The sequence below is a fragment of the Ciona robusta genome, unplaced genomic scaffold, assembly GCF_009617815.1.
Source record: "Ciona robusta unplaced genomic scaffold, ASM961781v2 AP042730.1".
Classification (NCBI taxonomy): domain Eukaryota; kingdom Metazoa; phylum Chordata; class Ascidiacea; order Phlebobranchia; family Cionidae; genus Ciona; species Ciona robusta.
Genome location: NW_028323109.1, coordinates 1 through 14,321, shown reverse-complemented (window position 1 = coordinate 14,321; position 14,321 = coordinate 1). Strand labels below are relative to the sequence as shown.

Below are 14,321 nucleotides of genomic sequence, written 5' to 3'. Positions count from 1 at the left end.
TTTTGTAATTTTTTCAAGCAAGGGAATTTCCCAGAAACGTATATGCATTATGCAGTTATCAGCAATATTATACACCACCTGAGAGGTCGTACTAAAACACGCTGGGGCCCGGTAAAAACAAATCAAAACACGCCCGGTAGGTAACTAAAATACGTCCGGTGACCATTTTGTGAAAAGGAAACTTTACCTATGCAAGATCCACCAAAATGTGCGTGTTAAACCTGGTATATAGTAGGGTGGGGAAATACGGGACACATTCAGCACATAATATCCAAACACCCTGATCATGTTTTAAACGATTAACAACGGTCTATGGGGTATGGAAGTCGAGAGGATATACGGTTTTATAATTCGTTAAATGTTCTTTGTTTACTATTACCCTTTTTGCATGGTCACTTTTATGCGGGTAAGTGATCGCAGATTTACTCGCAAAAACAAAGTTAACACGCATAATGTCATAAGCCCATCAACTGCTGTAGAACGTTGGTTGTTACTCGCTTTATGCCAGTAAAGAAAAGTATGGTGGTATAAAGTTTCACTTTTAAGAGCCTTATCTTTTTTGGGTATTGTTTTTACAGTTTTTAGTTGGTAATAGCACCATAAAGTATCAGAACTTATTTAAAAATAGATTTAACAATATTGCGCTAAAATAAGCTAATTCAATGTTAATACGCGCATAAAAGTGACCATGCAAAAAGGGTATTTTAAATGAGACGAGAAAATACTGCCCAAACGGCACAGTTCTGTAGGTCTGTAATAGCTTACTACCGGACTATGTAGTATTGTTGCACTGTTGGTAAAGCTATTTTTTTACGACGTTGCATGGTAACCGGAACCAACGTCAGAACCATCTAATATCCTGTAGGATATAAGCATTTAACCATAGACACCTAATATGTTTAGGTATCCATGGCTAAGCTATAACAGTTCTAGTTCGTAACAACAACTTTGTCAAACATATATCTTGTCATTGTCCCACATAGCCCACGACCCTACGTGCTAACAAAAAAGATCTTATTACCCTGTTTAATAATTAATGAGTAATAAACGGCAGGGGTAAACATAAGGATTACAAAAATTACAGTTCACAGCGAACAATAAAATATAATAACTTTTATTTAAATGTTGTAAAAGGGAAGTAAAACACGAGCTAATAAGCAACATGATTTGCAATATAGCTTTAATTTAGTTCAATCATCTGCAACAGAAGTAGTTTCCTTTGAAGTTGTATACAACTTTCGTTGAACCCCAATATGGAAAGCCAAAATGTTGGCTATAAATCCAACCAGTTCGATTATTATCATCTCCAATTTGGGCCCACTCATTTTCCTCATTACTGAATAAAACGACTGTTTGATTATATGAATCAATGGAACTTACTTTTATCCTCTCATGACTGGAAAAGGACGGTCGTGATAACACGCGTGTTTTGTTTCATACACCGCAAGCCAGCTTACTAGTTACCAAGTATATATGTTACTTTGTGGGTGATTATTTTTGGGGAATTTTTTCTCTTTTTTAATGTGTGGCTGACAATTTTTAACCCATTAGTAACCACTGGGTTAGGGCAATTGCCGTCTTGGCCAAAGACACATACTTCAACAATGGTAGCAGCGATGAGCCTTGAACCCATTACCTCTGGGTCAGAGGCAGACGCACTAACCAACTGTGCTACAGCGCAGGATTAAAAAAAGGAAAATTCAACATGTGTTTACTACCTAAAACGATGTGCTCTGATTTATATTTAATATATGGGCAAATGTGTACAAGGTGTTTTAAATTATAAAAGATATAAATTTACTAGAACAACACATTGATCTTTAAAGCTACCGTTAATTTAAAACCTTTAGTATATTGATATAATATAGGTATATTCAAATTACTAGTCAAGGCCATTTCCCATGCCTCATGGCACAGCGGTAATGGCGCATGCCTACAGGCAAAAGGTTGTAGATCTCGACATTCGCTACTATTGTGAACTTATAAGCACTTGGGCAAGACACTTACATAACAACAATTGTTCCAGCTCATTTCTCCCTTATGGGTTATCTAAACTGTCAGCCACACATAACAAAAAAAAGCAGGTATATGATGTATGAAGCAGAACACAGTTTTATAACAACAGTCGTTTCCCTGCCATGTAGGTAAAAATTAGGTACAATTATTCATTCCTACCTGACTGGAGCCCAATGATCACCAGGAAGCACACCACTGACCAGGGGGGTATAAGAGTTAGTAGATGCATCAGGAAATATTTCTTCATAAGAACATATTCTTCTACCTTCTGCTTTGCAGTAACCATCAACCAAATTCCATGTGATCATATTAGCTGGTTTGTTGTATAATTTTATCTCTGTAAAGTAATATCGGGTAAATGCAATTTACATAGATATATGAATGTAACTTACTTTATTCTCCAGCAGCCGGAAAACGACAGTCGTTATCACACAAGTTTAACACATACACCTTGTGGATGTTCATACACCTCGAGCCAGCTTACGAGTTACCATATATGTTACTTTGTGGGTGAATATTTTTTGGTGGATTTTTTTATTTTTTTTATGTATGGCTGATAATTTGGACAACCCATTAGTGACCACTGGGTTGGAGCAATTGCCATTAGGTGTTTTGCCCAAGGACACATACGCCCACAATGGTAGCAGCGTCCAGCCTTGAACCCATTACTTCTGGGTTACAAGCAGGCGCGCTAACCACTATACCACATTGCCGAAGATAATAAAACACTCACCTGTGCATGTTGTATACAGATGAATGCAAGGAGGTTGAAGTTTCCATTCCTCATGCTCACATAGCATTGGATAATGTAAATTTTCATTACATGAAGTTGGTTTGAAATATCCCTAAAATAGATCAGTTGAACATAAGTTAAAACTAGTTCACGTTTTACCTCTGTTGTTGTCTTTTCAATGTTGTTTTCTAGTCCTACAAAATATAATCCAAGATTTCTGCAAACTGCTTTTCTAGTCTGTTTTCTCAACATAAGAAAACCATCTTCTGAAGCTGCTTCACCCTGCAAATTAATTTTGTTTACTTTCATCCAAACCAAAAAACTCAATATTTTCTTACCTGACATACATGTCGCCACTCGGGTTTATACATGTTGCTGTTGTCATAAATTGAAACGTATCCATGTGTTTTGTTGCTCAATCGAATTGGAACTAATCAAATATAATTTTTAAATATATGGCATGTAACGTTTAATGGTAATCTCAAACCAATATAGCATTAAACTAACCTGTACATGATGGCAAATTACAGTCAACTGCTTGTGTTTTGTTGCCAACACAAAGGTTCGCATGTTGTGGCACTTCAGTTTGGCAAATTCTTGTACGATTTTTCAATCCTGACCCACAATTTCTAGTAGCTCTACAACTACTCCATGACCCCCAAGCACTCCAAACTGAAATGTTACAACAATATTAAGCACCCAAAGCTATATTTTTAAGAACTAACTGTTCTATGTTATCTTATTGCCATTTATATACTTTTAGCATGCAATTCTACAAGTTTATGTTATATAAAACTGGTCTATGAATTGATTTAGGCCTATAACTTATGTGTGTCTGGTCCCACAGCATGGCATACCAATAAGAAATTTGGGCCAGACTTGGCTCATTACCCAAACACCCATTACTGATTAGCAATAAATAAATAAGACATTACAAAAAGTTAATGCAAATAGTGAGCCTTATTTTGCATGGTCATTGGTTTATGCGCGTATCAACATTGAGTTTATTTTGGCATAATGTTGTAAATCATGTTTACAATATAAGTTCTGATACTTTATGTTGCTATTACCAATCAAAAACTGTAAAAATAATACTCGAAAAAGATTAGGCTCTTATAAGTGGAACGGTACTTTCACCATACTATTCTTTACTCGCATAATGCGAGTAACAACCACCCTTCTACAGCAGGTAACACGCCTATGACGTTATGCGTGTTAACTTTGTTTTTGCGAGTCAATATGCGAGTACTTAAGCGCATAATAGTGGCTATGCAAAAAGGGTAAAATTGATTGCATATTTTACCTGGGCATTCTGCTGTTGAACACAGCTGGTATTCTATGTTGCCACCTCTACACATCCATGCTCGTTTCGCCGAACTGCAGGATCTTGTTCTTTGCTGACTTCCTTGACCACAAGTCACTGTGCATGGACTCCACTGCCCCCATTGTGTCCAATCAACAAAAAAATCTTAAAAATATTAATCAAAATTTAAAAGTTTTTTTTTTAGTTGTAAAAATATCCCCATTACACACACAGCTTGTTTGTTTTAACATTTCCTACCTTTAGGAGAAAATTCTTTTTTCTGACACACTATCGCCTGTGAGGACAAAGGATCAGGAGAGCATTGCTCGTTTGTCTTGCAGGAGTTTGGTAAGCAGCGTATTGAAGGATTCTAAAATGTTGGTTTTTACTTATTAGAAAATTGCTTTTAATACGTAGTGTCTGAAAGCATAAATATTTATCTCCTATTTATCACCCTTTTTTATTTTGTTTTAGTATGGCTGACCAATTGGTGCCTGGTTTGGACGGTTAAGGTAGTCATACACAGCCACAATGGTGGTGGTAACATGCATTAATTCCTATTTACTCCAAACTGGTGAGCGCTATACAACCTATGTTGCTTGGTTCCAGTAACATTCTTACAAGTTAAACTTTCACAAACTCACTTTTAAAGAAATGAAAGCATCTCGAGAATAATATTTGTAACCATTGAGAGAAATAAGACCGTTTTCCTTTTTAACCCATTTGCCATCATGTTCAACCCAACTTGCTGAATCTGCTGAAGAACTTTCTTGGGATTCCCTGTCGCTTAAGTTCAGTTCACACTTGTTGACTCCATAGTTGTAGGACTTGCATCTTAAAAATAAAAATACAGGATTTCATAAATTTAAGACTTGGAAATAAGACAAAGACTTTATATTAGGCACAATAGTTACCTGGTATCTTTATAACAAGCCATAAAGCACTGGTAGGTGTTATAGCTTGGGACATCTCGAAACACAAAAGAAGGAAAATATGAATTGTCAGGTCCAATATCACCATTTCTGTTCTCTTGCCATGACTGAACAGGCTTTTTATAAACACTGTTTGCATCAAGTTTGCAATTTTCAAGGCAAAAAGACTCCAAAACAAATAACAACACTAGAAAAAACAGCCTTGGACAAATTTCTCTAAACTGACTTTCTGCCATCGTTTTTATGATATAACTGTTTTGGGCGCTTATTAGGTTCATCATTATGATTTTATCTTATGAATATTTAATAAGATGTAAACTACAAGGTGCACATTAAGCTTAACAAATGTGTTTATGACGTCAAATCGGCAAACAAATGACCTCAATCGAATTTGCACAATAGGCTTTTAAGATAATATTTCTAAGGAAAATTAATCTTAATGTAGCCTATGACTTAGCAAGGAGCAAATGTCACCAACAATTTTGTCACAAGTCAATAAAATGTCGCTGACGCAATATCAACCCATTCACTTTTGTAAGTAAACATTTTAAAGCCTGGTTAAGTTAGACACTGTTATATAGCCTAATATTAAATGTATATTCCAAATACATTCATTATGAAATGTTCTCCAGAACTTTTTAACCACAGCAGAAATAGTTGCTTTTTCTAGAGTTGTACGTTGGGTATTCACCCCAGGTGGGCTGCCTACCAAAATGTTTACTGAAAATCCAGCCCGTTCGATGATACCAGTTTCCAACTAATGCCCACTCATTGTATTGGTCTCTAGAAATAAATAAAAACTTTTAATAAAAGTGACATATATATAATGATGCTATTTCTAAGGTAAAATGAATAAACAGGTATTCAATGATTAAGGGTAATTGATATTTAAAATATTGTAATTTTAAATATTGCCTGTTTCACTTTCAATAAGCTTTGCATAAGTATTTTTTATTTAATAAAAACAATACAACTGTTCAGGTTATCTTAGATATCATGTCCGGCGCCGTGGTATAGTGGTTAGCGCGCCTGCTTGTAACCCAGAGGTAATGGGTTCAAGGCTCGATGCTGCTACCATTGTGGGCGTATGTGTCCTTGGGCAAGACACTTAACGGCAATTGCTCCAACCCAGTGGTTACTAATGGGTTGTCTAAATTATCAGAAATACATAAAAAAGAGAAAAAATCCCCAAAAAATAATTACCCACAAAGTAACATACATGGTAACTCGTAAGCTGGCACGAGGTGTTAAACCCGTGTGATAACGACTGTCGTTTTCCGGCCACGCGAGGATAAAGTAACATTACATGTCTTTATATTAACTACTAGGTTCGTTGCTACCATTTTAAGCAAGAGCGATTTATGGTTAGTCTATATATGCCCAGTTAATGGTAATTACTGTTAAAACCCAGCCATTTCTTTTAGGTTTTTACCTAATGACAGTCATACAAAAAATGAAATAATCTACCATAAGTCACTTACCTGATTGGTACCCAATGGTTTCCACTAATTATCCCTGTAATTACTACATCATAGTTGACCGGAGCATTTGGAAATATTTCACTAAAAGAACACATTTTTCTGCCTTTAATTTCACAGTAATCTTGTACGAGATTCCATGTTATTTCTGTCGGTGGCTTCACATAATGTCTTATCTTCACATCTAAGTATAATATTTTTGGTATGACTCATATTTTAGATTTGTACAGGCAACCCCCTATTTAAGTAACTAGGCATTGGTTAACTTATAGTTTAGTATTGTATGAATGAAAACAAATGCAACTTGCTTTATCCTCGCCACAAAAGGTTAGTCGTTTTCACACATGTGATCTGTTTCAGACACCTCGTGCCAGCTTACAACTTATCACATATGTACTTTGTTAAAGAATTTTTTTAATTTTTTTTTTTTTTTATTGTGTGTCTGACCATTAGACAACCCATTTGTGACCACTGGGTTAAAGCAATTGTCGTTAAATGTCTTGCCCAACGGCACATGCACCCACAATGGTAGCAGCGCCGTGCTTCGAATCTATCGCCTAAGATACAGTTATTCCCACAGCAAGATATCTAATGGTTTTAAGTTAATAGTGAGTTTGGTGTGCTGAGATCTAAGACTATTATCCAATATATGTTGTATTATTATAATTGCTTACCACTACATACAGCATGTAGCTGACTGCATGCTGTGTTTGGTTCTAACGGTGCTGGTTCACATTCCATCAAGTAATTTGTGTTTAAATTGCAAGATTTAAATGAGAAAGAGTTCTACAAAGAATACAATGTAAATGTAAAAAGAATTTTCAAAGTATTTTTATAAAAAATACTAAACTTACTTGTTGATACCGTTTGTTGATCACAGTTGTAGGGTCATCTACATACATTCCAATCTGTTTGCACACAACTAGTTGTGCATGTGCTTCCAATCTTTCATTTTCGAAACTCGTAATGTTATTACCCTACAATACAAAGAATTTTAACTGTCTTGGTGTTCATACAAAAATTAAAATCCAATACCAAACGTCACCCTGCTATACCTTTGTGGGCGTATGTGTCTCTGGGCAAGACACTTAACGGCAATTGCTCCAACCCAATGGGTTGTCCAAATTATCAGCCATACATAAAAAATCTCCCCAAAAAATAATTACCCACAAAGTAACATACATGGCAACTCGTAAGCTGGCACGAGGTGTTAAACCCGTGTGATAACGACTGTCGTTTTCCGGTAACGCGAGGATAAAATAAGTTACACTCATTCATTTATTCACCCATTAATTTACCGGTTATACACCACTACTTAAAAATCTACAGCGATATCAAACCTATAAATAATAATTTGCATATTTTTAAACGATTAACCTGGTTTAAATAAATATCCTTACCAGACAGACTGGCCTCCACTTTGGATTAAATGGATCACTGTCGTCATACAAGTAAACAAATCCTTGGGTCTTATATGAAAGCCCTACTGGTGCTGTATTGAAAGAAAACATTATTAAATATTATCATGAAATAGTTAACTTTATTTACAGTCACAAGAATTTTGTCGACAATCTGTTTCATCATTTGAACTTCCTGTGCATGTAAGATTTCTCAGTGGTGATTCAAGCAAACAACTTCGTGTCCGATTCTGTTTTCCACTTCCACAATTTTTTACGGATTCACATTTGCTCCATGCATTCCATTCTGCCCAAACTAAGCAAAATAAAGAAAATATAAATTTATGTTTATATAGGTGATTTCCTAGGTTGACACAGCCAGTTGATTTGGGATTTAGGTAATAGTTGGCTTGGCTCGTTACCCCAACTGAGAAACTTTATATTCCTCTTTTTTTATATTTCTTTTTATTTTATACTTTATATTATTTATATTTTATATGGGTGAGGACCTAGCTTGGCACAGCCAGTTGACTTGGGATTTAGGTAATAGTTGGCCCATTACTCCAAATGAGAAACAATGCAGAATTAAAAGCTGCGATCGAAACTTACTTCTATCGCATCATAGGAAACATTATTTAAAAAATGCAATCCTGGAAACATCTATGGTGCCACATTTGAATACAGTAAGTTTAAAAGAATAAATGAATGTAACTAACTTTATCCTTGCGTGGCCGGAAAACGACAGTCGTTATAACATGACTGTACATACACCTCGTGCCAGCTTTTGAGTTACCAAGTATGTTACTTTGTGGGTTTTTCTATATTTTTTATGTATGGCTGATAATTTGGATAATCCATTAGTGACCACTGAGTTGGAGCAATTGCCGTTAATTAAGTGTCTTGCCCAATGACACATACGCCCACAATGGTAGCTGCGAAGAGCCTTGAACCCATTACCTCTGGGTTACAGGCAGGCACGTTAACCAACTGTGCTACGGCGCTGGACAAAAGGTCATGTTTTTGTATGTAGGTCGATACTTACTGGGACAGACATGCTGGTTGCACAATCTCCTGTTGGTGACTTCTTCCACCATCCAGGAAAACTTAGCTGGCCACAATCTAGTTCTTACTTGGCTTCCACCACCACAAACCTCTGAACATTCTCCCCAACTGCCCCAGTTTGAAGGCATGTAGTAACTTTTGTAAACTAAAATACAGAAATAATGATGAATGTTAACATTTTTGTATCTAAAAAAACTTATTTTTAAAAAGCTTTTTTCCTTAGCAAGTAACTATAATGAGGCATTTTTAAAAAAATGTTTGAGATAAGGGTAAAGTAACGCCACATTATTTCTTTACTTTTGATTTGCCTAAAACTTCATATAGAGAAACTGCACTAACTTTGAGGTGAGAAAATGTATCTTTGACAGAGGGCTGTTTTAAATGAATTATTGAATGAAGGTGAACACAAATCCTCTTGTTTGCATGGAGAACTTGCACAGGGCTCATTTTTGAACTCCTAAAATACATTGAATGAATGTAACTTACTTTATCCTTGCGTGGCCGGAAAACGACAGTCGTTAATACACGGGTTTAACGTTTAACACCTCGTGCCAGCTTACGAGTTACCATTTATGTTACTTTGTGGGTGATTATTTTTGGGGGATTTTTTTATGTATGGCTGATAATTTGGACAACCCATTAGTGACCACGAAGTGTCTTGCCCAAGGACACATACGCCCACAATGGTAGCAACGTCGAGCCTTGAACCCATAACCTATGGTTACAGACAGACGTGCTAACCACTATGCCGCGGCGCCGGACATTATCTTCTAATTTCCTTACTATCATATTATAAATTACCTTTAAGTATCGAAACGCATTTCTAGAGTAATACTTTGCCCCAGTGGTTGGTACAAGTCCATTAACTGCAGTAACCCATAGTCCATCTACTTCATACCACTCTAATATAGAAGAATCAGCTTGTTGAGATTGCTGTGTAATACGATCATTGCTGTTTATTTCACAAATATTTTGACTCGAATAATGGTTGAAAGATTTGCACCTGGATAAACAAATATTTAAATAAAAAAAATTCCCAGCGTTACAGCCTAATGTTTGCAAGCACACACATTTGCCTCAAAAAATATTCTGAATTCAAAATTCTTCACCTGTCATCTTTATGACATGATAATACACATTGGTAAATATTCTGACCCAGCACTGTCCTATATACATATCCAGGAAACAGTGAATTTTCAGGGCCTTGATCTCCACTTATGTTTTCCTCCCAAGACTGCTGTGGCAGCTTAGCTTCTGTAGTTACCTGGCTTAAGCACTTGGTTATAACTGAATCCATGCTTAAAACCGCAATACAGAAAAGAAGGTGGAATACACTCCAATGACAATAGTGCGTCATGTTGACACAAGGGAAATAAAATATGGTTATCTCATGTTACCACACTTCAAGGTGAAAGTGTATTAATTATTAATATCATTATTGTTATTTATAGATGTGTTTTCAAACCAGCGAGACAAACTTAACAGTAGACATGTAATTTTCAGTCTTGACCATTCAATCTTGAGCTCTGGTTCATTGTTGAAGGGAAGTCGTTTAAATCATTCATGACTTTCATTGAGTCAAAAACAGAACTATTTTATTGACAAATTTATTGAAAAGAAATTGTCGCAGAATATATATATTTAGATATTGAAATGAGTGTTGCTTATAAATTATGGAGTACAAGTGTTATGAACAAATATTAATATATAATATCTACATGTGTTCATTTACTAACATAACATTATATTATAGGAGTAACAGAAAAACTGGAAAACAGAATCAAATTTTAGAATATGTTATCTGTTAAGGATACTACGTACATTGAACTTTTATAAAAAATTGCAGTCTTAACATGAATTATAAATAATACAGTAAACAAATTATATGAAACGGCACGTTGTAAGCAGAGCTGCTTCACTTGGGTAGGCATACATGCAGCTACAAAGTGTGGACCTCCCTATATTTCCAGATAGGTGCTGTACTATGTCACCAACTGTATTGGAGACTTGAGAAGGCAGATAACATTGCCCTGGAACACAATTTTGGCAAATTTTTATGCTTATGCACCAGGGACACATAAAATAACATTTTTTGTGACTGGCAGTTGTTTACATTAGTTTCATGAAATAAAATGACAAAAATTGTATTATGTTTCAAATTTAAATTTTTTCTTTTTAACTGTATATATTTATTTTTAAATAAGGTATTTTGAGCAACTGAGTTTTAAATCCTAACTAGGTTCACTGGCGTGTCTGGATATGGGACCCAGCCCATACAGAATAAAACGTTTAAAATCAACAAACACCTGTGGTATGTGAGAAGACGTCTAATCCAAAGCCAGTACATAGTTGGTTGCTCAACATAGATATCATGTTTACTTGCGTCAGCTCCCCAGTAATTCTTGGCACCAGGTTACCAGGTAACAGCCCTGCCATGCTCTGTAGAATTCACAGGTATAATCAGTGGCGCAGCCCCCAAAAAAATAAGGGGGGAGGGGGTTTACCCAAAAAATTTTCACAAAAAACTTTTTTTAATTTTTTTTCTAATTATTTTTTTAATTTTTGGTTTAATATCGCGACCCCCTAAACCCCCTTGGCTGCGCCACTGGATATAATAAATGAAAAAGTTGGATAAATGATGGCACCAGAAGTTATATTATCAGTGTGCTCATTATTTACACCTAACGCTTGATTGTGATTTACCAGGTGTGTAACTTTAACAACTGTTGTTTTATCGGTATATCCTGTCTTTTCCTTTAAAATATTTCTAAATCTTCCCTACCGTAGTCGAAGAAACGAATAAAAGTAATTGTTATATAAAAATATTATAAACTTTGTCAGTGGTATTTTTTTGTACGGATGCAATTTGAACAACCAATTGGTGATAAATAGGATAAAAAGATTGCTGTTAATTGTCTTGGCAAAGGGTCCACTTGACACAATGTTAGCAGCACCAAGGTTTTAACCATACATTGTTTGGTAATAAGGTTCTCTAATCACTGTGTTAAAGCGTTAAATTGCATTGCAATATTACGATTGTGTATCTCGAATAACCATCACCTGTTTCATTGTTTCTGGCGCAACAATAACAACAGAAGTTGCAACTCCTTTGTGGCAATCATGGAAGTTTTCTGCAATAAATTTTAGGGCAGATACTGTTGAAGAACTGTCATAAGATGGTCCTGTAAATTGCATCTGCGAGATTGAGGTCTCTAGATCAGATAAATCTGTCGTCGATACTCTTCCATTAATAGTCCGAATGTAAGGTGGGTAGAATTCATCGTTGGCTCCATATGTGACTAACGTGACTTCAACCTGTTTAAAACAATCTGTTACTTCTGCTACCAAGCATAAGATAATGTAGTATTTTTTAGTATGATATAAAAACAATAATTTGATCCCAAAACTGGGCAAAACTTTATCAAGGTTTATACTTTAAACAAGAAAAAAATCTAAATAAATATTCACAGAAACAGACAATCAGTGCATATATTGATAAAATATTTGTAAAGTTAACTATATATATATATAAAGTCTAAAACATATATTTTACATTTTCCATTCCTTCAATAGCTTGTTGTACTATTTTACGAAGTATAACTTTTGGATTCATGGCCACAGTATCGTTGCTCATTGATATTGCAACGATAACTCTTGGTTTAGTTAACTCAGATGAAACAGGATCTTCCATTCCACAAGTTGCTGTAAAACAAAACAAAAAAGAAAAAATTATGTTTTCACTAAAAAAAACTGATTTACTTTTCAATTAAATTATTAAAATCATATTTCTGTGCATGTGCTTTTTTCACATTGCATTTTAATTTGTTTTGGTTAGTTTATTAATTGTAATTTATCATGAGTTTTTTGTTTGTAGAGTAAATAGCCATCCTGGTTGGCTGGCTGGTAAAGGATTGTCCCTTTTGTTTGGATTTCGCTGCCGCATGCAGAACTCGGTAATGGGTTTGCATACGACTTCGCAAGCGAATTAGCATGCCGGATACTGTGTACAGCCACCTTAACTCTCTCAAAGTCTTTTGGAACCCATTTTTATTCAGGGCCATTTTAACAACTGTCACTTTGTTGTTGATTCCTTTCTCTTTGTTGCTTTAAATATTTATGGTATTTGTTATCAAAAACAGGCAAATAAAACTATTTAAAGCAAACGTTATAAACTTGGGGTAATAACCAACACCTTTTAAAATATTTTATCCTTACTGTATATCAATTCAATATGACCTTAGTTATTGTAGTCAAAAAGATAAATAAAAATTATGTTGCGTGATACTGTACTCACTGCAGTAGCTGTATTTATTAATGGGAAACCCCTTATACTGTAAGTCAGCAACCAGCATGTTAGTATATTTGCAAGTATCCTCCCTAGTTGTGGCTTTGGATGAACAAGCTTCTAGATATGCATTGTACAGAGATGTAGATACTGCTGGTATGTTCTGGAACCTTGCTAAGACACTTTCACAAAGAATGTAGTTCGCTGATTGTGGATCAACAAATGGGATAATATCCTGGGGATTTAAATTAAGTAATTGAATGAATGAATGAATGTAACTTACTTTATCCTCGCGTGGCCGGAAAATGACAGTCGTTATCACAAGGGTTTAACACCTTGTGCCAGCTTACGAGTTACCATGTATGTTACTTTGTGGGTGATTATTTTTTCTGGATTTTTTCATTTTCTTTATGTATGGCTGATAATTTGGACAACCCATTAGTGACCACTGGGTTGGAGCAATTGTCGTTAAGTGTCTTGCCCAAGGACACATACGCCCACAATGGTAGCAGCGACGAGCCTTGAACCCATTACCTAATGGTTACAGGCAGGCGCGCTAACCACTACGCCACGGCGCCGGACTGGAATTATAATGTTATTCTTGGTGATGTAAGAACCCAAGTTTTACCAGATGTGCTTTTATTATTTAAAAAGTCAAATTCACTGAAAATTGTTTAACTATATATTTCAAAGAAATCATTAAAAATTCTTTCATTATTTAAAAATAAAATTCACTGAAAATCTTTATTAAGTTAAATTCAAACCTAAATTTTTAATAGGGGTTTTAAACATTTTAAAGAACAAATCCCTAGAACGTTTGGATATATTTGCGGCAAGCTAAAACTGAAACAAAAGTAAAACCTGCAAAAATTTAGAATACCACAATATTTAAGAAACCTCTTACTTAAACCAAAAAATCAAACTTTAATATTATATTACAGCAAAAATGTACAAATATATAAAAAACCTCAGGTGTGAATTGGCACTCGGGTGTCCAGTGATTTCGAATGCGTTTAAAAAGTTTCCTCATTCTGTGCATCAGTATTATCCGGTAAACCACGCGAATGAACAGGTCCACTTGCTTCAGGCTTCCCAACAAGACCGCGCAAGATTGT

General features: G+C 35.3%; 4 protein-coding genes across 4 annotated transcripts; all 4 read right to left on the bottom strand.

Annotated features, from left to right (window-relative positions):
- Positions 1–382: 382 nt before the first annotated feature.
- Positions 383–5,265, bottom strand: LOC149724556 (uncharacterized). The gene is made up of 10 exons (XM_089893140.1): positions 4,967–5,265; positions 4,697–4,886; positions 4,311–4,422; positions 4,053–4,217; positions 3,257–3,421; positions 3,088–3,179; positions 2,909–3,031; positions 2,750–2,861; positions 2,176–2,353; positions 383–1,336 (listed from the first exon to the last, which is right to left on the bottom strand). The coding sequence occupies exons 1-10, from the start codon at positions 5,263–5,265 to the stop codon at positions 1,195–1,197; spliced, it is 1,578 nt and encodes a 525-aa protein (XP_089749266.1). The 3' UTR covers positions 383–1,194.
- Positions 5,266–5,619: 354 nt separating this feature from the next.
- On the bottom strand, positions 5,620–9,845 carry LOC149724555 (uncharacterized). The gene is made up of 9 exons (XM_089893141.1): positions 9,723–9,845; positions 9,261–9,378; positions 8,902–9,066; positions 8,011–8,175; positions 7,863–7,954; positions 7,317–7,439; positions 7,137–7,248; positions 6,466–6,646; positions 5,620–5,767 (listed from the first exon to the last, which is right to left on the bottom strand). Exons 3-9 carry the CDS (start codon positions 9,047–9,049, stop codon positions 5,623–5,625), a joined length of 966 nt encoding a protein of 321 aa, XP_089749267.1. The 5' UTR covers positions 9,050–9,066; positions 9,261–9,378; positions 9,723–9,845; the 3' UTR covers positions 5,620–5,622.
- Positions 9,207–10,324, bottom strand: LOC149724554 (uncharacterized). Its single transcript, XM_089893135.1, has 3 exons — positions 10,031–10,324; positions 9,663–9,924; positions 9,207–9,293 (listed from the first exon to the last, which is right to left on the bottom strand). The coding sequence occupies exons 1-3, from the start codon at positions 10,276–10,278 to the stop codon at positions 9,207–9,209; spliced, it is 597 nt and encodes a 198-aa protein (XP_089749261.1). The 5' UTR covers positions 10,279–10,324.
- A 194-nt stretch (positions 10,325–10,518) lies between these two features.
- On the bottom strand, positions 10,519–14,191 carry LOC149724553 (uncharacterized). The gene is made up of 6 exons (XM_089893142.1): positions 14,174–14,191; positions 13,216–13,441; positions 12,475–12,623; positions 11,982–12,236; positions 11,228–11,360; positions 10,519–10,951 (listed from the first exon to the last, which is right to left on the bottom strand). Exons 2-6 carry the CDS (start codon positions 13,271–13,273, stop codon positions 10,803–10,805), a joined length of 744 nt encoding a protein of 247 aa, XP_089749268.1. The 5' UTR covers positions 13,274–13,441; positions 14,174–14,191; the 3' UTR covers positions 10,519–10,802.
- Positions 14,192–14,321: the final 130 nt, after the last annotated feature.

What these genes read in the sequence shown, in the direction of transcription:
- LOC149724556 (XM_089893140.1), bottom strand. Translation starts at nt 5,265, where the DNA reads ATGATGAACCTAATAAGCGCCCAAAACAGTTATATCATAAAAACGATG. An exon ending in TTCAACAGCAGAATGCCCAG is followed by an intron (nt 3,422 to 4,052) that starts GTAAAATATGCA and finishes GTAACATTTCAG; the next exon opens with TTTGGAGTGCTTGGGGGTCA. An exon ending in GATCATTGGGCTCCAGTCAG is followed by an intron (nt 1,337 to 2,175) that starts GTAGGAATGAAT and finishes CGTTTTATTCAG; the next exon opens with TAATGAGGAAAATGAGTGGG.
- LOC149724555 (XM_089893141.1), bottom strand. Translation starts at nt 9,049, where the DNA reads ATGCCTTCAAACTGGGGCAGTTGGGGAGAATGTTCAGAGGTTTGTGGT. An exon ending in CAACCAGCATGTCTGTCCCA is followed by an intron (nt 8,176 to 8,901) that starts GTAAGTATCGAC and finishes TATTTTGCTTAG; the next exon opens with TTTGGGCAGAATGGAATGCA. An exon ending in TCAACAAACGGTATCAACAA is followed by an intron (nt 7,249 to 7,316) that starts GTAAGTTTAGTA and finishes TATTCTTTGTAG; the next exon opens with AACTCTTTCTCATTTAAATC.
- LOC149724554 (XM_089893135.1), bottom strand. Translation starts at nt 10,278, where the DNA reads ATGACGCACTATTGTCATTGGAGTGTATTCCACCTTCTTTTCTGTATT. An exon ending in TCATGTCATAAAGATGACAG is followed by an intron (nt 9,925 to 10,030) that starts GTGAAGAATTTT and finishes TTGTTTATCCAG; the next exon opens with GTGCAAATCTTTCAACCATT. An exon ending in TCCGGCGCCGCGGCATAGTG is followed by an intron (nt 9,294 to 9,662) that starts GTTAGCACGTCT and finishes CATTTAAAACAG; the next exon opens with CCCTCTGTCAAAGATACATT.
- LOC149724553 (XM_089893142.1), bottom strand. Translation starts at nt 13,273, where the DNA reads ATGCTGGTTGCTGACTTACAGTATAAGGGGTTTCCCATTAATAAATAC. An exon ending in CTATTGAAGGAATGGAAAAT is followed by an intron (nt 12,237 to 12,474) that starts GTAAAATATATG and finishes TGTTTTAAACAG; the next exon opens with GTTGAAGTCACGTTAGTCAC. An exon ending in CGCCAGAAACAATGAAACAG is followed by an intron (nt 11,361 to 11,981) that starts GTGATGGTTATT and finishes TGAATTCTACAG; the next exon opens with AGCATGGCAGGGCTGTTACC.